At 48.8% G+C, this 25,282-nt stretch overlaps 1 protein-coding gene across 5 annotated transcripts in view; it reads left to right on the top strand.

Moving 5' to 3' along the window:
* JADE2 (jade family PHD finger 2) overlaps positions 1-25,282 on the top strand; it is a 290,477-nt gene that overhangs the window by 201,540 nt on the left and 63,655 nt on the right. For all 5 annotated transcript variants that reach the window (XM_060240452.1, XM_060240456.1, XM_060240451.1 and 2 more), the window contains one exon: positions 21,919-22,380. In XM_060240452.1, the coding sequence (XP_060096435.1) occupies positions 21,919-22,380 (462 nt within the window). The remainder of the gene's footprint in view (positions 1-21,918; positions 22,381-25,282) is intronic.

Genomic DNA, 25,282 nt, shown 5'->3' with positions numbered 1-25,282 from the left:
AAAAAAAGCCTCCTCTTACTATCTTTCTGGACTTTCCCCCTCCCTCCCCCCCCCCCCCTCCCGGGCGGATGGAAGGAAGGGACAAGATAATCTTTAAACGCTGTACCAGCTGCTCCTCAAAAATCCCCTCGTCCGACGGCCACTCTCTTTGCTTGTTCTGCCTTGGAGAGGCACACCGTCCAGACTCCTGCGTGCACTGCAGCCAATTTGGCAAACAGGCCCGCAAGAACCGCGCCGCGAGACTCAAGAGCCACCTCATGGAAACCTCACTCCGACCGGCCATGCCGCGTGGCGGACAACAACAACCCGCGCCATCTTCCCCACACCTCGTGGGAGAGGCGCAGTCGGCAGCTTCCGTGGCACAGACTCCCTGTAAGCCTAAGACCGGCAAGCACTCTAAGAAGTCGGACGACCCCAAAAAGCGTCGCCGCTCCGATTCCGCCCACTCGGACCCGACGGGCAGCACTAGCTCAAAAAAGCATAAGACCCGCCCTCTCGACTCGGCCTCGAACCCGACCACCAAACCGAAGGCCTCGAACCCGACCGCCACTGCCTCCGGATCGATGCCGAAGACTCCGACGTCGAAGTCGACGGCAACACCGTCAATCACTCCGTTGGAAATCATCCGCATCTCATCAAAGTCGCCGTCCATTCCGAATTCCCCACCAGACCAGCTGCTGGATACGCACTCTACCGCATCCGTTAGGACCCACACTCTCGACCCCACTAAATTCGTAGATCTCTCACAGCCGATAGACGCCCACGCGCTCACCAGAGAACCCTCGACCCCGAGAGATCCCCTGACTAGACCTCGATCTCACAGTCGCAAACGCACCAGGTCCCGCAGTCGCCGACACACCAGGTCCCGCAGTCGCCGCCGTACCAGGTCCCGCAGCCGCCGCCGCACCAGGTCCCGCAGTCGCCGCCGCACCAGGTCCTGCAGCCGCCGGCGCTCTCGCAGCCACCGCAGGGGGAGACACTACTATTACTCTCCATCGAGATCTAGGTCTCCATCCCCACGGCACCGAAGACGGCACCGACGATCACCATCCCATGATCGCCATTACCACAGCTACCAAGAGTCTCCGCGCTACCGAGATCGCACACACAGACTCCAAACTGCTTCGATCGAATCGCTTCACCATGACGACCCTACGGACCTCGGCGCCGAACCGAAGCTCCCGTCACCACTAGAATCCCTACACACGGCTCCCAAGACAACACAGCCCGACCTACCTCAAGGAACCGACGACGGATCCGAGGAGGAACTCTCCGACTCCGACCACTCTTCGGGTTCGGACCTACAATCCCCAGACTCCGACATAGCCAAGCCAGCAGACTTATCACCGTCTGAAAGCCCAAGATCCTACCTCGACCTGGTAGCAAACATGGCAAGCTCGCTAAATCTAAAGCTCAATACGGACGCCCCCAGAGTCTCGGACGTCGTTTTTGATCTAGTCCACGCGGATCTTCCATCCAGCTCTTCTCTCCCAATGCTCCCCGTTCTACTAGAAACACTCAAAGAAGCATGGGACAAACCGGCATCGGTACCGCCAACATCCAAGAGGGTTGAAGCGCTGTACAAGATACACGCACCTGATTCCAAGTTCCTGTTCACCCACCCGGCTCCGAACTCGATCATTGTACATTCGTCCTCGAAGTCGAAGCAGACTAGACACCCGGTACCACCAGAACGGGAGGGCAAAAAACTCGACACCATCGGAAGAAAGATTTACGCCCTCACTACAGCCACAACCAAAATCCTCAACTACATGGCATGCTTCTCCGCATACACCCACAACCTGACCACCTCCCTCGCCGCATTGGTACCATCCCTGCCCGAGGCATCCCAAAAGTCAGCCACCACGACCCTGCAGGAGATGGCCAGAGTAACCAAACAGCAAATCAACACTGCCCGTCACGCTGCACAGTGTTCCTCCAGAACCTTGGCCTCAGCCATAGCACTCCGCAGGCACGCGTGGCTCAGGTCCTCCTCCCTCCAACCAGACATCAAATACAAAGTTGAAGATTTGCCCTTTGATGGCCTTGGCCTGTTTAGCTCCTCTACAGATGACATCCTCACATCTGTAGACGATGGCAGGAAGAGGGCAAGACGACTGGGAGTCTCCCAACCTCTGACCCAAACCAATCGACAAAGGAACTGGAGGTCCAACCAATACAAAGGGAACAGATCCCCACGACAACAGGAACCATGGAAGCGCAAACCACCGCAGTCCAAGCCTTCCTTTCAACACAGACGCCAAACAACCAAGAAACCTTCAACCACACCCAAACCGTCTCTCTGACCTCCCTGCCCCGAGCCGTCCAGTCTCCCTCCATCAGCCAAACCCATCAACACGACTACAACCATTCTACACTGCCTGGAGGACCATAACATCCGACGCCTGGGTCCTCGCCATCATTCAAAGAGGCTACCTAATAGAGTTTACGTCCACTCCAAAGCACCACCGGTTCCTCACCACACCCCCGTCCGCACCCCTGCAGACGGAAATCGCGTCTCTGCTGGACAAGGGCGCGATAGAACCAGTCCCACCCCAATACCATCGCACCGGCTTCTACTCCCGGTACTTCCTGGTGCCAAAAAAGGACGGAGGACTCCGACCCATTCTCGACCTCCGCAAACTCAACCTACACATAACCTACAAGAAATTCCGTATGGTCACGCTTCAGGCAATCCTCCCGCTCATCCCAGAACGAGCATGGATGGCGTCCATAGACCTCCAGGACGCCTACTTCCACATTACAATCAACCATCATCACAGAAGATTCCTCAGGTTTGCCATAGGGAAGCAGCACTTCCAGTTCTGCTCCCCTCCCTTCGGTCTCTCCACAGCACCAAGGGTCTTCACCAAGTGCATGGCAGTAGTAGCAGCCACATTACGCCAGCAACAGATATCAATCTTCCCGTACATAGACGACTGGCTGATCGTCGCCCATTCCAGGGAGCAACTACAACTGGACGTCTCGACCACCCTCTCCACCCTGGCCACCTTAGGCCTCCTAGTCAACCTCCCAAAATCCAAACTAGTCCCTACCCAAAGGATCCAATTCATAGGAGCAGACATCTCCACGCTCTCACAAACGGCTTTCCTACCTCAGGACAGGGCACTCGCCATAATGTCACTGGCCAACACTATCATCGCCCAGCGTTCCCAAACAGCGCTCACCTTCCAGAGAATGTTAGGCCTCATGGCAGCAACCACAGCAGTTCTGCGGTTTGCGAAGCTGCACATGCGTCCCCTCCAAATGTGGTTCGTAAGAACTTTCCGCCCTCACACACAACATCAATCCACACTGCTCACCCTTCCACTACACATTGTACCATCCCTCAAATGGTGGACCAAGGAACATCACCTCTACAAGGGCATGCCATTCAAGCAGACACCGCCCTCGGTGATTGTAACCACAGACGCCTCCAACTGGGGATGGGGAGCCCACTTGGAAGACCTCACGGTGCAGGGCCAGTGGACAGACTACGAACGCTCTCTCCACATAAACTGCCTGGAGCTCATCGCAGTGCACAAGGCTTTGCGGTCCTTCCTCCCATCGCTAAGGAACCAGCACGTCCAGGTCACCTCCGACAACATCGCCACAGTCTTTTACATCAACAGGCAGGGCGGCACCGCCTCCGTCAGACTCTGCAAGAGAGCCCTAGCCCTGTGGCACTGGAGCATAAGCCAGGGCATCTTCCTCACGGCCGTACACCTACCAGGGGCCGAGAACACCCAGGCAGACGCCCTGAGCCGCCACTCCACCAACAACCACGAGTGGTCTATCAACAGCCGATACATCAGACAGATATTCAGCATCTTCGGACAACCGAAGATAGATGTATTTGCTTCACCGTCAAATGCCCAATGCACCCGCTTCTACATGAGAGGTCCTCCATCCCACCTCTCCAGGGGGGATGCCTTCATACAAACTTGGAAAGGAACACTCCACTACCTCTTTCCGCCCATTCCACTTATCACCAGAGTTCTACAGAAGATTCAGGTAGACCACACAAACTGCATCCTCATAACTCCATGGTGGCCGCGCCAACCCTGGTTTACGACCTTGCTGCTCCTGTCCAACAATACCTTCATCCAGCTCCCTCAAACACGGGATCTCCTCTCTCAACAGGGCGGCAGGGTCCTTCACCACAACCCGGCATCGCTCAAATTAACAGCCTGGAGAATCAGTTTCTAGACTTCCCTCCGGAGGTCCGTCAGGTCCTAGTGAACTCCAGAAAACCATCTACTAGGAAATCCTATCTATTTAAGTGGAAACGCTTCTCACACTATGCCTCACAGCACAACTTCGACCCCAACCTCGCCACTATACCTCAGGTACTAACTTACACCTTAACGCTATCCAGAGCGGGTCTGTCGTATTCTTCCCTGAAGGTACACCTGGCAGCCATCTCTGCCTTCCACCCCCGCATCGATGGCACAACGGTATTCTCTCACCACGCGACCAGAGCTTTCCTCAAGGGCATCATTCGCCTACACCCACCAATCAAACAAGTTCTACCCACCTGGAGCCTGTCCCTAGTCCTGAGCCAACTCATGAAACCACCCTTCGAGCCCATGGCCTCCATCCCACTACACCTGCTGTCATGGAAGACGGCACTACTTACGGCCCTCACCACAGGCAAGAGGGCCAGTGACATCTGCGCATTCAGAGCAGACCCACCGTATACGATATTTCATAACAGTACGGTGGTCCTCCGACCTGACCCGACCTTCCTACCCAAGGTCGTCTCTACCTTTCACCTAGGAAGACAGTCCACTATACCAGCCTTCTTCCAGCACCCCGCGGACGCGGGACAAAGGGCACTCCACAACTTGGATGCACGGAGAGCCCTAGCCTTCTACATAGACAGAACCCGCCAAATCCGTAAAGACCCTAGACTCTTTGTCACCTACGCTACCCATAATAAGGGCAGCAGAATATCTACCCAGAGACTCTCCAAATGGATTGTTGCTGCCATCGAACTCTGTTACCAGCTGGCAAAGCAACCAATCCCTCAACATATACGAGCCCACTCAACCAGAGCCGTGGCTACCTCGTCTGCCTTCATGAAAGGCATCCCTATAGAGGACATATGCGCTGCAGCCGTCTGGTCCTCCACATCTACCTTCGCCTCGCACTACGCTCTCGACGTCCGTGCCCGGCGAGATGCCTCCTTCGGACAAGCAGTGCTACGATCGATCTTCGACTAACCACTGTGAGTACCACTATCATTACGTTACGCTCTAACCCTTCATGTTCTTACAGGTCCAGCACCCACCTCCGAAGAAATGGCTCGCTAATCACCCATATGTGTGAATGCACAGAGACCACGAAGAAGATGGACAGGTTTCTTACCTGTAACTGGTGATCTTCGAGTGGTCATCTGTGCAATCACACAGACCCACCCAGCCTTCCCCGCTGCTGGAAGCTAGTAAGCACAGTTATTTCCACCTATCCGGCGGCGGGAAGAAACTGAGTGGCTAAGCACCTCCCCCTTGTCCAGGCATGCGCAGTAGCTGTCTCCTCCCAGGACAAGTGGGAGGCGCGCCAGATCTACGATCAAGATTGCTTTGAACTCTCCGAGGTCGGGGCCAATCCTGCGGATTACCCATATGTGTGATTGCACAGATGACCACTCGAAGATCACCAGTTACAGGTAAGAAACCTGTCCTTATCATCTAGCAGTCAATACCTGTCATCATTTTGCAGGCTATCTATGCATTTATGCTTTATCTTCTGGCAGTTCCCATTACATGGGCCCTTCTCTCACAATCCCAGCTATTTTTAACATGTACTGATCTTCTTCGTGGTCTCTGTGCATCACACTGATGGGAGTAGGCGCCAGCGCCAACCTCGATCGGTAAACTTCAAAAGCTGCGGATTTCCGCGCCGACGTCCCAGTGCGCATGCCCGGTAGCCCCCACCGCGCATGCTCACCGGGACAGGAGCGGACATCCCGCCAGTTCTCTTCTGACCGCCGCGCTGATCAGTCGATCTTCTCTGCCACGGTCGGTGAACTTTATCTCTGGATATTTTTCCTCTGCTATTGTTAGTTAGATAGTTGTAGTTATAGTTATAGTATAGTTGTAGATAGTTAGTTCTAGCTGCGGGAGAGTGGGGTAGTTTTTCCCGCCCTTCGGGGCCCCCTCTCCCTACTTTAGTTTTTTCCCGCCGTTGGTCTTTCCTCGTATGGAAAGGCGGTGGGGATTTTTCCACCGCTGCTCCTCCTGCGGGAGTAAAATTGCCCCTCCTGACGGGCACGAACTGTGTTTGCTGTGCCTGGGCGAGCGGCACCGTTCTGACTCCTGTGTTCATTGCGCTAAGTTTTCGCGGCAAACCAGGAAGAACAGAGCGGCTCGACTTGCGGCGGCGCTGATGGAGCAGGCTCTTTCTCCACGTCGCCAGCCAATGGAATCGGCCGAACAACCGTCTGGTCAGTCCGACCAGTCGGCGCCGATCCAGTCGGTCGATACCGACCGGGCCCCTTCCGATGCCGATCGCCCTACAAAGAGATCGGGCTCGGCGGCCACTTCGGAATCCTCGATGCCGGTTAAGAGGCGCAAAGAGGATAAAGGGGCGCCTTCGGTGAAGGCGAAGAAGGACAAGAAGCAGAGACACAAATCGGCACCGCTCTCAGCACCGGTGTCTCCTGCGGACCCTACGGCTCCGATCGTCCCTCCTCTCAAGCTCTTCGCATCACCAATACGCCAGTCGGGCACTCCGCTGGAGTCGAGGTCGACCCAACTTGTGATCTCGGACTCAGACTCGGAGAGACTGATCAAGAGAGAGATCTTGGGGTCATGATAGATAACTCACTGAAAGTGTCAAGACAGTGTGCGTTTGCAATAAAAAAGGCCAATGCCATGCTGGGAATTATTAGGAAGGGAATTGAAAACAAATCAGCCAGTATCATAATGCCCCTGTATAAATCGATGGTGCGGTCTCATTTGGAGTACTGTGTGCAGTTCTGGTCGCCGCACCTCAAAAAGGATATTATAGCTTTAGAGAAGGTGCAGAGAAGGGCAACTAGAATGATTAAAGGGCTGGAGCACTTTCCCTATGAAGAAAGGTTGAAACGCTTGGGACTCTTTAGCTTGGAGAAACGTCGACTGCGGGGTGACATGATAGAGGTTTACAAGATAATGCATGGAATGGAGAAAGTAGAGAAAGAAGTACTTTTCTCCCTTTCTCACAATACAAGAACTCGTGGGCATTCGATGAAATTGCTGAGCAGACAGGTTAAGACGGATAAAAGGAAGTACTTCTTCACCCAAAGGGTGATTAACATGTGGAATTCACTGCCACAGGAGGTGGTGGCGGCCACAAGTATAGCCACCTTCAAGAGGGGTTTAGATAAAAATATGGAGCACAGGTCCATCAGTGGCTATTAGCCACAGTGTATGGAGCACAGGTCCATCAGTGGCTATTAGCCACAGTGTATGTGTGTATATAACATTTTTTGCCACTGTGTGACACAGAGTGTTGGACTTGATGGGCCGTTGGCCTGATCCAACATGGCTTCTCTTATGTTCTTATGTTCTTATGATCGAGTCGGGTACCGATCGCAGCCCTCTCGGCCGCAGCTCGGTCTAGCCCGTCGGTTCGGCCAAGTGATCGGCGTCGAGACCGTTCGGCAAGCAAGTCCCGATCTCCTCTCCGCAAGGACGAAAACAGATCGCCACGCGGAGCTCCAGCCCAGGTCCCGTGGGACCAAAGACAGTGGCAGTACTTGTACGGGGCCTATCCAGCCCAGCCACCCTATCCATGGCTGCCACCACGGCAGGTTGACTGGGACCAAGCCTCCCAAACATCCTACCAGTCTCGCACTTCCTTCCGCACAGTGCAAGAAGCTCCGTCAGCGTCGGCGTCGAAGCCTCCAGAGCTGCGCAGGAAGGAACAACAGCAGGTCGCCCCGTTGGTGACGCCCAAATCGACCCCGAAAGCTCCAGTGTCCCCGAAGCCGATGCAACCGTCGGATCTGTCCGATTCCTCGAGCGAGTCCCCCAGGTCGCGGGGTGGTTCGTCGCTCGATGGGGGACCTTCATCGCCGGACGAGCCTTCGCCACCGGGGAAGACCTCGGAGGAACAGCCTATCTCGCCGTCTGAGGACCTCAAGTCCTATGGCGATCTGATAAAACGAATGGCCCAAACCCTCTCGTTACCGACGGTCCAACCGCAACCTGTCGTTACCGACACGGTCTTTGATATAGTCCAGCAGGACACGTCTACTGCTGTAGCTCTTCCTCTCACCAACGTTATGTTGCAGACTGCCAAGTCCTCATGGGACAAGCCGGCGTCCACGCCTGTGTCCTCCCGCAGGCTGGACCATATGTACAGGATCCAGGAGTCGTCGGCGGAGTTCCTGTACGTTCACCCCAAACCGAATTCCATAGTAGTGTCTTCCTCCTCGAAGGCAAAAAAGACTCACTCCACACCCCCTGATAAGGAAGGGAGGAAGTTGGACGCAATCGGGAGAAGGCTTTACTGCACAGGCTCTCTGGGAGTCAAAATTGCGAACTATGCGGCCTGTATGGGCAGATATCAGTACGCCCTATGGGACCAAGTTTCCACCATACTTGGTTCTCTCCCTGAACAGGCGAAAACCGCACTCAGGAAGCTGCAAAAGGAGGGCATGTCTCTGGCAAGGCAGCAGCTTAATTCGGCGAAACATTCTGGGGACACGTGCGCCAAGGCATTGACGACGGCCATTTCCCTGCGCAGACACTCCTGGCTCTGGTCCACGGCACTGCAACACGACACGCAGGCATACGTGGAAGACCTGCCTTTTGATGGCTCAGGGTTGTTCAGCTCTAACACGGATTCAGTACTCCAAGAGCTGGATAAAAGTATAAAGACATCAAGGAACTTGGGAGTGTCCAGCCCTCGTACTCCAGCCAAACGGCAGTGGCCAAAGACGTGGCACAAGAAGCCCTACTCGAAATCACCCGAAAGGCAGTGGCGTTCCAAGCCGTCGGCGTTTACCCGGCCGCAGTACCAACAGAAGCCCAAATATTCTCCTCCTTCTACCCAGACACCCAGGCAGAAGGGATCCAAACAGAAGCAGGGCCTTTGACTGCCTTCCACCCCTGGGTGGCCCTGTGGACTCGGACCTTATCCGACTGGCACGTTTTTTCCCTGCCTGGGTCCGCATTACGTCAGACCGCTGGGTATTGTCGATTATTCAACAGGGCTACGGGATAGAATTCTCCGACCCTCCACCCACCCCGACCTTCGTTTATACCCCTCCTTCGCAGACCCTCAGGGAGGAGGTACGCTCCCTCCTCTGCAAGCATGCGATCGAAAAGGTCCCTGCGCACCAGCTGCGACGTGGCTTCTACTCCTGATACTTTACGGTCCCGAAACGAGATGGGGGCCTCAGGCCCATAATGGACTTGCGGGCCCTGAACCTCTTTGTACGATGCGACAAGTTCAGGATGACAACTTTGCCGTATATCCTCCCGCTACTGGGACCAGGGGACTGGATGGCCACGCTCGATCTGAAAGACGCGTACTTTCACATATCGATTCACCCTTTCTACAGGCAATTCCTTCGTTTCACAGTTGGGGAAGAACACTTCCAATACAGGGCTCTGCCGTTCGGGCTATGCACGGCCCCGCGAGTGTTCACCAAGGCTATGGTGGTGATAGCCGCACGCCTGCGGCTGCAGGGGATAACGCTTTTCCCATACATCGACGACTGGCTCCTGGTGGCGGAGACCAGGGAGTCGTTGCTGCGGCACATAGAGATCACCCTAGCCCTGGTGGAAGAGCTGGGCCTCCAGATCAATCAGGAGAAGTCCCGTCTCCGGCCTGCACAACAGGTGCAATTCATAGGGGCTATACTGGATACGCAGGAGTGCAGAGCGTTTCTCCCTCCCGATCGCGCAGACGCCATCGTCCAAACGGTAGCGGCTTTCCAGCGGAATCCCGTGGTCTCCGCGAGGAAGGTCCAGAGGCTCCTAGGACTCATGGCAGCCACCACAGCGGTACTCCCCTTTGCGAGACTGATGATGTGGACACTGCAGCTTTGGTTCCTGCGAACCTTCAAGTGCAACCGGGAGCCGCTCTCCCGTCTCCTAACGGTACCTCGGGATGTTCTGGACTCCCTGAGGTGGTGGGGACAGAGGCAGCGCCTAGTGGAAGGGGCGCCCTTCCACAAGCCAGCGCCCGCTCTAACGATCATGACGGACGCATCCCTGTGGGGGTGGGGAGCCCACATGGGAGGAGTTTGTGTCGGGGACAGGTGGCCGTCTCACCACAGCCAGCAACATATCAACCTGCTGGAACTATTGGCCATCTTCCATGCCATCTTCTCTTTTCAACCCCTCCTGTTGGGACAGTCGGTAGCAGTGAAGACCGACAATACCACGGCGGTGGCATACATCAACAGGCAAGGGGGGACGGTATCTCGCAGCCTCTGCCAGCTGGCCATCAGGATCTGGGAACTCTGCAGGTCGTTGGGAGTCTTCCTGCAAGCTGCGCATCTGCCCGGCATAAAGAACGTGCAGGCGGATTTCCTCAGCCGTGGGGGGGCCCTATCCCACAACTGGGAAATGAACTGGCAATTCCTGGACCCGGTCTTCCAGAAGTGGGGGACCCCGGAACTGGACGTTTTTGCCACCAGGCACAACACAAAGTGCGGCCTGTTCTGCTGCAGGGGGGGAGCGGATCCCTTGGCCCTCGGGGATGGCCTCCTGACACCCTGGACTCACCATACGGTGTACCTGTTCCCACCCATCCCGTTGCTTACCAAAGTCATGCAGAAACTCTTACGGGAGCGTCCAAGGGGGATCCTGGTGACCCCGTGGTGGCCGAGGCAGCACTGGTTCCCCCTGGTCCTGCGCCTGTCCAAGGAGAGGTTTCATCAGTTCCCACAGGCCCCGAACCTCCTGCTTTCCCACCAGGGACGGGTTCTACATCACGATGTTCCGCATCTCCGGCTAACTGCCTGGCGCCTGTGATCTCCGACAGGGCGCAGTTTGTCATGTTGAACTCTAGGAAATCCTCCACAAGGAAGTCGTATGCGGCCAAATGGGTGAAGTTTGCTGACTTTGCATCAGGTCGCTCTACACAACCCGTCAGAGCGGGACTGCCCGTAATCTTTGACTTTCTGATTGCATTACTTGACAGGGGCCTGGCCCAGTCGTCGGTGCGTGTCTATCTGGCGGCCATTTCCGCACAGCACGATCACGTAGACGGTCGGTCGGTCTTCACGCACCCGGACACCAAGAGGTTCCTCAAGGGCATGGCGAGACTGTACCCGGCGGTACGCAACCCCGCTCCAGCCTGGGACCTGTCCCTGGTCTTGAGGGCCCTAACGGGGAAACCTTTCGAGCCAATGGCTTCCTGCTCCCCACACCTATTGGCGTGGAAAACAGCTTTCCTAGTGGCCATCACATCTGCTAGGAGGGTGGGAGAACTGGCGGCACTGCGCTGCGATGCCCCCTACCTCATTTTCTCGGCGGACGGGGTGATGCTCCGCCCTGATATCAAGTTCCTACCAAAGGTGATCTCACCGTTTCACATACACTCGGAAATTTTCCTGCCCGTCTACTTTCCGTCGCCGGCCAACGATGCTGAACGCCGCCTGCACGCTCTGGACGTGAAACGGGCGTTGTCCTTCTACCTCCATCGCACGAACCCGTCGCGGAAAGGCCCTGGACTGTTCCTTTCTTATGCCGGGCCCTCTGCGGGTCAGCGGATATCCTCGCAGCGATTGTCCAAATGGATCACGGGGACGATCCGCCTGTGCTATCTGCTTCACAAGACGCCTCTCCCGGGCCCGCTCCGAGCTCACTCCACGCGAGCGGTGGCGACCTCGGCTGCTTTCTTAAAGGGGGTGCCCCTGCAGGACATCTGTAACGCTGCCACGTGGGCATCGCCACACACCTTCGTGTCGCACTATGCGTTGGATCTGAGGCGGAGGCAAGCTTCCTCTGTGGGCCGCGCTGTGCTGCAGTCGATCTCCTCGTGATGGACCGTCGCACCCGCCTCCGGGTAGGCTTGAGCTTGCTAATCTCCCATCAGTGTGATGCACAGAGACCACGAAGAAGATAAACAGGTTTCCTACCTGTAACTGATGATCTTCGAGTGGTCATCTGTGCAGTCACACTACCCGCCCGCCTTCCCCGCTGCTGACGGTCCCTCCTGAGGGGCTGACGCGGCGGTCAGAAGGAACTGGCGGGATGTCCGCTCCTGTCCCGGTGAGCATGCGCGGTGGGGGCTGCCGGGCATGCGCACTGGGACGTCGGCGCGGAAATCCGCAGCTTTTGAAGTTTACCGATCGAGGTCGGCGCTGGCGCCTACTCCCATCAGTGTGACTGCACAGATGACCACTCGAAGATCATCAGTTACAGGTAGGAAACCTGTTTTTACTTGTAACAATGATAACTAGTGCTAGACAGCTGGTGAAAGCTGCTTGCACATGTGCAGCAAGAGATTCTGGGCAGACTTTGATAGGAATTTTTTTTGAGAAATGCACATTTGACATTTTTTTGAGAAATGCACATTTGACATTACTAGCATCTTCCACTTGAATTATGAAAAATACATTAAAATTGGGAAGATCTTACGATTTCAATAGAAAGTCCTGTTAAGTGCATTAAGCAGCCCCTATTGTGTTTATTCAGAAGTTAGACTCACTTTGTTTTTACAGTATCACGCTGCTTTTTGCACAGGTAAAATACTTTACTTAAGGTCTGTTATACTGTAAGCATCAAAAACTCAGAGCCCCACCTGGCCCTGCCCACTTTCTAAAATCACCTGGCAGGCACAAGGAAAGGTACTGGCAGGTATCATTGGGTTCGTGGAGGCCATACTGAAGGCCTTGGGGGATACATCTCTACTGCTCAGTGTGACCCTTTTCTATCTAAAGGCAAGAGGGCATTCCGATCCCAGTAGAACAGGAGACAGGAACAGCTCACAAGAGACTCTTCCTTTATTGTAGAAGTGTTCCTCCATCTCAGACCAGCGCTGCTCATGCTTTGGAAACAGGTCTAGGTGAAGCTTCTCTGAGCTCAGAAGTTAGCTAGCTTGCATTGGCCTTTTATCATTCACCTGCTGCTGTTCTTTTTTCTTTTAGTTTTCTAGAGTTCTCTTCTTCCCCAAATGTTTTTCTACTAGAGTTTTGATTCCATCTCTCTTAAATTGGCCGAGCAGTGCATAAGCGCTATGTTTGCTACTACTGTGACAACAGTGACTTTTTGGCACCAAACCAAGCCAAAGAGAATGGTGTCAGATAGGCATCCCCCTTCAGCCTGTTCCTCTGGTTCAAGCCAGTGGCAAGGTAGGCCATGTGTGGCTAAGGTTGTAGACTCTTCCCATGAAAGAGTGCTTCTTGGAACCTTGCCATCTGAGCATCTCCTCCAGAGCCTGTTCTAGTAGTCCAGTGGGGAAGTGAGTTCTAGAGACACATGGTTGACATAATTTTTACCTTCACAGATGAATGTGCACATACACTTTTCAGCTGAGTAGCACTTTCCAGCTGAGCTTGCTCCTCTGGACCAACCCAGTAAGGTGCTGGATCTAAGAGGTACATAACCAAAGCTGGTGCCCTGTCCCTGCAATAGAAGGGCATGCTTTTGAGTACCCACCATCCTTTGGCTGGCCTTCTCCTCTAGGCAGAGTGGTGATAGCTGGGAAGCAAGAGAAAAGTAGGGAAGGGCCACAGGACATTACGCACTTTATGGGTGTGGTCCATCAGATAGCACCCCGTAAGCCAGCATCTTAGTGCCATGGGCTCATGGTTAGTCATCCACATTGCTAATGCACCACAACCACGCACCCATGACTGGGTTGGGTTTTCCCCCTTGAATTCCCACTGTGCATGTGCAGAAGCCGACAAGTGCACATGCACCCCATCTGCGTTCTGTGGGGGCACTGAAGTGCACATCGGAGTGGGGTGGGATGGGGGGAGAAAGGAATGCATCAGAAATGGAGCGGAATGATCATACCATGATGCATGATGTTTCTATGATGCAACCAGCCAATCAGATGCATTGGAAACATGCCATTGAAGCGGTTTGCTGAGGTAGCCACTGGAATCTGTCAGTGGCTGTTTAATCTGTGTGGGAGATGTTTTAGCATGAGGTAAGGATGAGTGGGGTCAGGAACCAAATGTGCCCTTTTGACTGCACCCATTTAATATAGAGAGGAGGGGTGGCTATGTCGGGCCAAACTGCTTGTGTGATCGCAACCTATTCTTCCCTGCTCTCCCCTGCCCTTGAAGCAAAGCTCCAAACCTCTGCAGCCAGAGTATGCCCAGTGCCTCATCTTAGCAAGACCAAGGACTCTATTTTTTAAAACTGTATAGACAAATATATTAATAAATAAAAATGGTGGGATCAGCAGCCCCTGCGGTTCATGAAGTGAGAGTAGAAGATGGTGGTGCTGCAGATTCAAGGATCAAACTCTAGCAGATGGCAGAGCAGGGAAAAACAATACTAGGGTGCATCTTGATCACACTTTGCCTTTCAACAAAATAAAACCTGGATGGAACAAAAAGTACAGAATGTGACCCCTCTCTTGGGTAGTTCAAAACACTGCAGCTCAAGCCCATTCCAGAGAGTCCACCTAAATGCAAATTCTCATGTGAATAAAACAGTGGTACACAACATGGTGCCTGTGGAAAGAGGGCAGTTCTTTTAGAAAGTTCTTTTAGAAAGTGGGCAGAGCTGGGTGCAGCTTTTCTCTAACAGGATTTCTGATTGGCTGTGTAGGTTAAAAGGCATCCTTTAAACAGAGCTTCTGCTTGAAATGTTGAAGAGTTACTATTAGATTTGTATATAATCTTGATCCTTGACATTTGTGGTTGGCTCTGCAGTACTGTGGTCTGAACTCTCTGCTCATGGCATGAGTTTGATTCCGGTGGAAGCTGGATTCAGGTAGCCGGCTCAAGGTTGACTCAGCTTTCCATCCTTCCGAGGTTGGTAAAATGAGTACCCAGTTTGCTGGGGGGGGGGGGGGAGTGTAGATGACTGGGGAAGGCAATGGCAAACCACCCCATAAAAAAGTCTGCCGTGAAAGCGTCGTGATGCGACGTCACCCCAGAGTCGAAAACGACTGGTGTTTGCTTAGGGGACCTTTCCTTTTCCTGCCTGCTGCGACAGCTGGTTTTGTGATTGTGTCCACCACCCTTTGTCAGAATTCCAAAGGTGCCCACAAAGGACCCCAGTATCTCAGGAATTTGTTACCCTAAACTAATGGCTACTGGGAATATATGCCTGTGTACATTGTGTGTCTATCATCATTATCATCACCGCCGCCACAATCATCCTCATCTATCTCTGTTACTGAGTGCCTTGACCCTGTGCATGTTTGAGCAGATTTTGACACAGAACACTCAGATTTTGCTTCTTACAGATAACATTACCACAGCCCCCAGTTCTCTCTGCCTGTCAGTATACTATCCTTGATTATACAGTTTCATTTCACTGGCAGAGAAAAATGGAAGCACCAATGCCTTCATTATCACTTTATGCAAGGTTCTTTGGTAGCTTCTGCTGAACAGGTACTTTTTTGTTGTTGACCCGCCAGCTTAGCTTGCTAATTATTTCCTATTTGCATTTTGGGCACAGTCCCTGACAACTGCTACTTACCATCTGTCAGAAGAAACCCAGGATGGGTGGCATTCTATTTGTTTTATCTCTAAGGTAGCGTGGATAATCTTTCCTGCGCAAAAGGGCACTGTGTAGGCTGTTGTTCTAGCAAAAGCCATAAACAATTTAATAATGATATTAATACCGTTTGTGACGCAAATGGGTTGAGGGGAGGAAGTATGGATGCATTTATTTCAGTAGCTTAGGTACCATGCTACAGCCAGAGAGTTTCTTGCTCTGTTTTCATCTCAGCAATGTAGCAAGTTGTATGCATAACAGCACAAAGGATCTTTTGAGTCTCTTTTTTAAAGTACCGCCCTGGATGTTTCTCCAATACAAGCACAATTGGATCCATCAGTATCTATCTAGCTATGTATACAGCAAAATTACTTCATTGGCCACCAGACAAGAAAACTCAAACAGCAGAACTGCTTATTGTTGGCAAAAGCTTGTAGAATTAAAATGCAATAAGACTTTAAAATTGACTCCACTGTGTTATCCATCTCAGTCCCTGTGCCAGGCCTGTCACCTAAGAGCCATCCCCTGCAAGTGTATGGCCAGAACACAAATTCAAAAAGAGCCTTTTATACCCTGTTGTATACATGGCACCCAGTTTGACACAATAAATTTCAGATAAAGTAAAGATGGAAGGAAAACAACCACCAAGTAGGTTTATAAATCCCAGCCAAGTTACAGACTAGAAAGTGAGGAATCAGTATAAAAAAGAACCGAAAGGGCAGGCAATAATATCACAAAAAACAATAAACATCACTTATTTTGCCTAAACCTGATGTGTAGTTGTGTTACAGTAAGCTTGTTAGCAACTAAAGCTATGTTTACCTCCCACTTGGCTAGTTCAGAGCAAGCCAACCTATAGAAAGGAGGTAGGTGAAGGGTTGTCTGAATTGGGACCAAAAATGCAATGGGATAAATGGGAATGGAACTTAAGGAAAGAAATCCCTAACAAAGATGCAGAAGGGACGAACTGGCAGACAGTAAGGGAAGGAAGTCTTGGATGAACCATGGTGGGCAAAACTGAGGAAGGTAAATAGGACCTGAAGGAGTAACTTTGGGAAGTGAAGCTGAATAGGAGACAAATTATATTGCATCTGTCTTGAAAGTGAAGGGCCTAGTGATTTCATGCTTATGGTAATGAAATATAGTTTTGGAGGGGAACCAACTGTAAAGGCTTAGGAAGCTCTTCTTATGCATCTGAGATTTTACCTGGATACCAATGGAAGAGGTCTGCTATTGGCCTGGATTGGTGTAGATTTGCCTGGATTTGCACTGGCATTGGTCCAAAATTTCAGAACTTAGATGCCCACTGGTGAGTTTTGGGTTATGCTCTTATTACTGTACTTTTGGATCTGGAACCCTGTTGGGTAGATTGACAATCCAGGCTTTGATAGGATAGTGTAACCCTCCTATAACATAAGGGACATATGAATATACATAAGAAATATATTTAGGACATGTGAGGAGATTCACACGGAACTGCTAATAGTAGTCAAGAAATGGTCCTTCCTGGATTTATCACCTGGATTGACATTTACAAAGGTAATTTCAGTAGCTTTGATTATCTATTAGCAAATCTGGATTGAGGTTTATGGCCAGAAGAGGATAAAGGACACTGGTGGTTCAAAAGTGCCCAGACCAGTTCTTTCATTCTGTATCTAGAAATTCAAGCTATTCCCTATCAGGTGTGCTTCTTATCAATTCTTTCTTCCTTTAATGTGCAGATGGATGCATATCCCCTCACCCCCGACTTCATAAAGCCAAGAGTTCTTAGTATACATTTCTCTTACTTATGGCATCCTTAAAGCCACAAGAGTTTGGGAGTTCCCTTCCACATCTCTGGTCTTAATTTAAGCTAAAGGCTCTTGGGAGTGAGTATTTTTACTGGTCTTAATAGGGGCAAGCAGACTATAGAACCATAGTCACAAAAGTAATATTCACTAGGAGAGCTATGCCACACCACAAAAAGAGGATTTCCAATGAAATCATTGGAGGTACCTGAATCAGTTGGCGTTCTACTTCACTCAGCAATAAGTATCCCTTCAAAAATCTGTTCTGTGTTGGTACCTGTGTGACAGGAGTTATATATTAATCTGACCTGCATTGTACATAAGAACATAAGAGAAGCCGTGTTGGATCAGGCCAATGGCCCATCTAGTCCAGCACTCTGTCATACAGTGGCCAAAAAACCCCAGATGCCATCAGGAGGTTCACCAATGGGGCCAGGACACTAGAAGTCCTCCTACTGTTGCCCCCCCCCCACCAAGCACCAAGAATACAGAGCATCACATGCCCCAGATAGAGAGTTCCATCTATACCTTGTGGCTAATAGCCACTGATGGACCTCTGTGCTATGTGTTTATCCAATGCCCTCTTAAAGCTGTCTATGCTTGTAGTTGCCACCACCTCCTGTGGTAGTGAATTCCACATGTTAATCACTCTTTGGGTGAAGAAGTACTTCCTTTTATCCATTCTAACCCAACTGCTCAGTAATTTCATTGAGTGCCCACGAGTTCTTGTATTGTGGGAAAGGGAGAAAAGTACTTCTTTGTTTACATTCTCTATCCCATGCATAATCTTGTAAACCTCTATCATGTCACCCCTCAGTTGTCATTTCTCCAAGCTAAAGAGCCCCAAACATTTTAACCTTTCTTTATTGAGGTTCCATCCCTTTAATCATTCTAGCTGCCCTTTTCTAGACTTTTTTCCAGTGCTATAATATCTTCTTTGAGGTGTGGTAACCAGAATTGTACACAGTACTCCAAATGAAACTGTATCATCGATTTATACAGGGGCATTATGATACTGACTGATTTGTTTTCAATTCCCTTCCTAATTATCCCCAGCATAGCATTGGTCTTTTTAATTGCAGTCTCATACAGTCTCAACATTTTCATTGAGTTATCTACCACAGCTCCAAGATCTTTCTCTTGGTCAGTCTCTGCCAGTTCGGACCCCATCAACACGTATTTATAGTTAGGATTTGTTACCTTAATGTGCATTACTTTGCACTTAGCTATGTTGAACCTCATTTGCCACATTGTCGCCTACTAGCCAATGGCAAACCACCCCGTAAAAAGTCTGCTGTGAAAACGTTGTGAAAACAGTGTCACCCCAGAGTCAGAAATGACTGATGCTTCCGCAGGGGACTACCTTTTCCTTTTAGCCCATCCTTGACAGATCCCTTTGGAATGCCTTTGGAGGCAGATTTTAATGAAAGATTACATATTTTTGCCAGGAGATCCCCAAGTTCACATTTGAGTTCTTGCAGAACTCTTGAATGTATGCCATTGGGCCTGGTGATTTATCAGTTTTCTAAACTGTCCATCAGACATAGGACTTCCTTTCTTGTCACCGCAATCTGACTCAGGTCTTTCAACACAGCTCCTGAAATCAGCAGTTCTGAAATGGGCAAGCACTTCTGGTCTTCCACAGTGAAGACAGAGGCAAAAAATGCATCCAGCTTCTTAGCCTTAGCTTCTCTTTGCCTCAGGTGGCTTTGATTTGTCTTAAATAATTTTTTTAAAAGAAGTACAGAGAAACACATCTAACCATGATAATTGGTTCCTATTCTTGTTTAGGAATGGGTATAGGAAAGTGCAGTTCATTTCAGTTTGTAGTGTGTCTGGTTTGTGAGTCATGAATGGTCACAATCTTTTAGGTGCCAAAGGAACCAGTGAGATTTATGACATGGTAAATGCCCCTCCAGCATGCTAGAGACACCAAACTCACAGGGGATCTCTAGGTGACTCTCCTCTGCCTGCTTTCCAGGTTTTGTGAGGATTGGATTTAAGGTGACCCCAGGAAAGTGCTTTCTGGGGAAATGACGGGTGCAGATTCAGGGATGTATAGGCTGGACATTTGTGCAAGCTAAAGACATCAGACTCACAGGGCAGCTCCCCCTGATGTTCCTCAACAGCTCTCTAGATTATGAGCAGATTGGACATGGGGTCTGAGTTATGCCCCCCCCCCAAGAAAATGCCCCCAGGAAAGCGCTTATGGGGGAAATGTCAGGCACTTGGTCAAATGTGTATAGAATGGACCCCCTGCAAGCTACATACACCAAATTCATAGAGTGGAGACACCCCCCCCCCCGGCAATTGCTTTGAATGTTGGTAAACATTTTGATTGAGCAGAGACTGTCGGGAAATGTATGCATTCACAAACCACTTGAAATTTCATGGAAAGTTCATGCTGGTTGATCTGCCAAGAACTTCAGTTCATGCATGAACTATGAATGGGCCAAAATTCATCATGAGCTTTAGTTTGTGAGCCAGTTCATGCCCATCCCTATTATTGGTGACTTACCAGTGAAGCAGAAGATAAAGACAAGTGGAGTAAAGATAAAACCTGCACATAATCATCATTTAAAAATCAACATAATTCCCCCGTCCCCAAAATGTAAATTCTCCTCATAGTCAGCTAAGTCTATATAGTCTCTCATATCATGTCTCATTTTTTTCCAGGAAGCATCTCTTTGTATTAATGTGGTCATTCATGCTGGAGCTACTGTTCTCCATACCCATAAGATCCATGTTATGTAAACAGCTGAGTGGGGGGTCTGCAGGAATAAACCTTTCAGAACAACTCCTTATTGCTTCATTAGCAGCTGGAATTGACTGATTTCTTATGGGCTATGGCTTAAATAATTACCTGACACTCTGAGTCATTAAAAAACAGTTAATGAATAGTGGGGGGATCCATGAGGAGTTTGTGGAGATACATACAGCTAGCTGGGAAATGTGATGTCTTCCATGGAAAATGGCACTTTACATTTTGCTGCCTGGGGGAGGTGGAAGGCTTGACTGAACAAATCACCAATGAAAGAAAGGCTTTAATAAAATTGTATAAAGTTCTTTTTTGAAATAACAGTTGACAGCTATTTAGCTGCTGCAATGAGGTTTAATAAGTACATTTTTTATGATACCAATTCTTCAGAAGCTTTAGAGTCCCTCATTCTCCTTTTCTTTTTAATGATACTAATTAGAGACCATATTATATCAAAGGGAAGGTACTAATAAAGGACCAGTGCTTAAAGGCCCAGTGCTTCAGGGGCATTGCAAGCCCCTGAGCGTGTAGCTTTATACGAGTGTTTGACCCAGTGTGCAAACAAAAAATCAAATTAGCCAACATAATTTAAAAATTGAGAAGAATTAGAAATAATAAGATAGGCTCCTCCCCCCCCCCCAAAAAAAAAAAGGACACAGCGATTTCAGAATAGCAAGCCATCCCCTTGAAAGTTTACAGCAATGTTCATTTTTGTAGGTGACCTCAAAATCTCCGGCTCTGTAATGTAGTTGAATGCAGGCGTTCTTACCCACTATTTACTTGGAGTACAATAATCCAAAGAATCATTTATCTAAACTCTCCCAGATCATGATCATTTTATTTATTGACAGCTTTATTTAAAGGGCCAACTGACACATTGCTTCTTCTGATAAAATATACTTTGCCATGTCAGAAACATTTGTACGTAATATCTGTGATAGATTTGAAGACTTTCTCCCCCTAGGTAGCTGATAACTGAAGCCTATAAATAGCTTCATAATCTTTGATATTACAAAAAAGTATACTTTTTTCTAACACATCTTGTGCTGATTTTTATTTTCCTTTATTATGGCATTTTTGATAAAAGGATCTGACTTGAATTGGATAGTGGTAATACACATGTTCTGCTACAAGAATAAGTATTATGTCATGACTCATTGAAATGCTCCATCACTAATTATTTACACTACTGTTGCTTGATCAACACTTCTATCACAGGATGGATATCACACAACAGGGAATGCTTTGTTAAGACCTATGAAAATATCCCCATTTGTACCTAGCAGATTTAGTAGGACATGAAATTAGATGTGCGAAAAATCTTAGTATCTTTTTAGCAAAATTAAATTAATAATCCAGTGTGGAAGTAAAAATATCATGAATAGGAATGTAACACGTAAACAAATTCTTTTTCAGTGTCTGAATAGCCAGGGAGGAAATATTGGTGATATTTCTCCATTTCCTTAGGAAAGGTGAGCAGTCCTAAGCAGAAAGTAATGGGGATATAGTCCTTTTAGTGCCCCTTAAACCCTGGAATTGAGTCATTGGGCTTGCACATAAAGTGCTTAATAATTTGTGGAGATTTAAGCCCAGTCTTTCTGACCCAAATCAAGCATTATAACAAACACATCATACTTGCTGTGCAGTGATCATGTTCTAGAAATGATTGTAGTTGATATCTTCTTTGAAATGGCTACACAGGACCACTCATGCTTTTGCTCTGTTTTTCCCCTTCCTGTCGTAGTGTTCCATGCCTTCCTGCATCACAGCCTTCCATGTAACTTGCGCCTTTGAACACAATCTGGATATGCGGACACTTTTAGCAGAGAATGATGAAGTGAAGTTCAAGTCATTCTGTCTTGAGCACAGCAGCAATGCCACTAAGCCACCAGATCAGGTACGCACAGAGGCAGATCAAGGCAAACTAGACATGGAGAAGGTAACGCTGAGAAAGCAAAAGCTCCAGCAGCTGGAGGAAGAGTTTTATGATCTTGTGAAGCCCTCAGAGGTAGCTGAGAACCTTGATATGACTGAGTGGCTAGTTGATTTTGTCTATCAGTACTGGAAAATGAAGAGGAAAGCCAATTACAACAAGCCCTTGATGATGGCCAAAACAGACGAGGTGGACAATTTGGCTCAACAAGAGCAGGATGTCCTGTACCGACGTTTGAAGCTTTTCACACACCTCCGGCAGGACCTTGAAAGGGTGAGTAGAATTGCTAGTTTCGCAGAATTCCTTGCAACACTTTCAAGACTGACTAAACAGCTACCGGCAATTCTATATCTCCACTGACCAAGCCAGATTTCCCTAAAAATAATTTGCTTTTTGCAGTCTCCAGGTATCACTTCAGTTGTATTATTGATTTTCATAGGTATTTTTATTGCCATTCAAAACAATCATAGATATTAGGTTAGATAAAACGTGCTCTCAAATTGCAACTGACTCATGGTGATCCCATGAAGTTCTCCCCCGTGAGGTTTTCAAGATGAGATTCAGGGAGGTGGTTTTCCATCACCTTCCTCAGCATAGCAACCCTGGTTTTTCTTGGCAGTCTCCTATTGAAGCACTAACCATGGCAGTCCCTATTTAGCCTCCGAGCTCTGATGAGATCAGGTTAGGCTGAGCTATTAGGGCTGCTTCACAGATATTTCACATTATAAAAATAAAGAATGGTAGCATTTAACCTACCTCACTATTTCATTTTTCCTGTAGCTAAAGGAGTGGATTTGTTTTCTTTTTAAAAATGACAACTTGCAGTCTGCTTCAGGGCAATAGAACTGGGTGTAGTCCATGGTGAGAGGTATGACTTTAGGTAAACATCTACTGGCAGGGCATGCCTGAGCAGAAAAGTTAAAGGACAAATATTTGTGGAGCCCCCTGGTTGTTCCACAGTGTAATGGAGGCTCCCCACCACAAACTTTTCACTTTTCCTGAACAATTAAAAGCATGTGTTTAGGATGGTATAGAATGACCTGGCTACTCTTATAAAGCTATTCTGTGTTTCTTCTTTTGTGATTAGTTTTTATAGCAAGGTTGAGTTTGAAGATGAGGCTAGAGAATGTTTTCACATCATCTTTTTGAAGGATTGGTGGATGTTAGTGAAGTCCCACGCAATAACAAATTACCATGACAGAGCAGCACCTACTTTCTTCCCTTTTGGTTTCCCGCTGCTGTGCCTGGTGCAGTCTCTTGTTGCTGTGTGCAAGACAGTAAAAGGAGATTTATTAGAGTCCTGCTCTCTCAAGTGCCACACTGCCAGCCCTCTTGAATTCTTGTAAATTTCCTTTTTTATGAGCTGTGCACACACAAAAAAAACACTGGCAGAATTAACCATGAAGCTCCAGAAAGCATAAGAGACAGCAACCGGTACCACGTAAACAACTCCAAAGATAGAAGTGGCAAAATGAATTGCCCATGAAATAACTACCCAGACATGTCCAGGGAGGAGGATTGGATGTCAGTTTTAAAGCAAAGTGTGTGGGAAAGAAAGGTACAGAGAAGCAGGAAAAGGACACAAGTAAGAAATGTGGGAATGAATGTACAAACAGATATACCCAAGTAGAGAGTGTTGCTGCCTTAATTGTACTGAGTTCGAGGATGAGGCTTTGCAAGGTTCTAATATGCTGCAAATGGCTGGACCTGTCCTGAGCTGAGAAAGATTGGCAGGTGGTAAATCAAAACATGTTATAAAAACAGCACATTTACTAGTTTGGCTCTTTCACCCATCCTTTCTGTGTATTTGTATTAATACGGACAGTCTGCTTTTCTACTGAAAACAGTATTCAGCAATATAAATTTTATATACAAGCACCATCAGTGTAGGTGGTGCCTTATTAGGCTTTATAATAAAAACCTATCTCTTTTGTATTCTTAATAGGGCTGGGACTTTTCAGCACTTTAGATAGTCATATGTGGTGTGGTTGGAAGTGTTCCATATCTAGGTTATGAGGTTACCAATTTTCTTCTTCAGAGCTTTACAAGGAACACTTTCTACAAAAAAATGTTGTTGCTGCATCTATAGTGGCCCTGGACCTTGCATTACATTCAGTATCTTTGGTACCAGCTATTGTTACTATGATGTACCCTGTTCACATCCCTCCCTCAGAGGCTAGATTTTCCCCCTCTGTTTTTCCTTCTGCTTCTGTACCTTCACTGACTGAGCAGCCCTAGTAACGTGTTTTCTTCTCCCCTGAAGAAACCTTGGCTGTCCCACCTTGTCACTGTTGCAAGATTTTGGAGCCCAGGAGTATTCTTGGGACCCCCAGTTCCCCTAAGTTCTTTTATTGGTTGGGTGGAGAGGTGCTGAATTTAGTAAAGAGGGAGACAGTGGTACTAAAACAAAACCAGTTTCTTCCATTAGAAGCTTTTTAAGGCAGAAAGTACTTCATCAATATTCAGCATATCATAATTTCATAAAAACCCAGTACTTGACTTAGTACATGTGTATGAGCCTAAGAGGATCAGAAATACAGAACATTCTGGACTGGTCACCAGGTCTCACAAGCTGTTAATGACCAACCCAGAGGAGACAAATTTCTAACAATTTATACCCTCTGGACCCAATCAAAATGGCTGATGTAAGGCCAACACAATTTTAGCAGAAGCAAATCTCCAGCACAATTTTACTCCAAACTCATACCATAGATAAGAAGAAAGAATGTTATATGACAAATAGTCATGCATATCATACAAAGGATCATTCTAGAATCTGGGAGCCTTTAGTAGATAAACTAATTGTTTTGATTTTGATTTTTTTTGTCCACATAGGGAGTACAGTGCATAGCTGTGACCCCTGTGTCAGCAAACATTATTGGTAGGTCATGAACTACAGACCTTCACCCATTAAGACCACATTGTGGAGACCCATGGGCACTGGGGAAGGAAATAACCTTAGAAAAATATAAACTATTATTTTATACATAGGAAAGACAAGGTCTCAAAAAAAGTGGTCAACCTTAGCCTACAAGACTTCCACCTTGACTGTATTGCAAAGCTCACTTAGTACTAGTTCAGGCAAATGGTATTTAGACAGAAACTCAGGCCCATATTAATATATTCCGCTACAGTCAGTAAGGTATGTTTTGGCTATTTGCTCAGCCCAGCAACC

This window comes from Heteronotia binoei, chromosome 5, assembly GCF_032191835.1.
Source record: "Heteronotia binoei isolate CCM8104 ecotype False Entrance Well chromosome 5, APGP_CSIRO_Hbin_v1, whole genome shotgun sequence".
Classification (NCBI taxonomy): Eukaryota; Metazoa; Chordata; class Lepidosauria; order Squamata; family Gekkonidae; genus Heteronotia; species Heteronotia binoei.
This window is presented reverse-complemented; position numbering and strand designations above follow the sequence as displayed.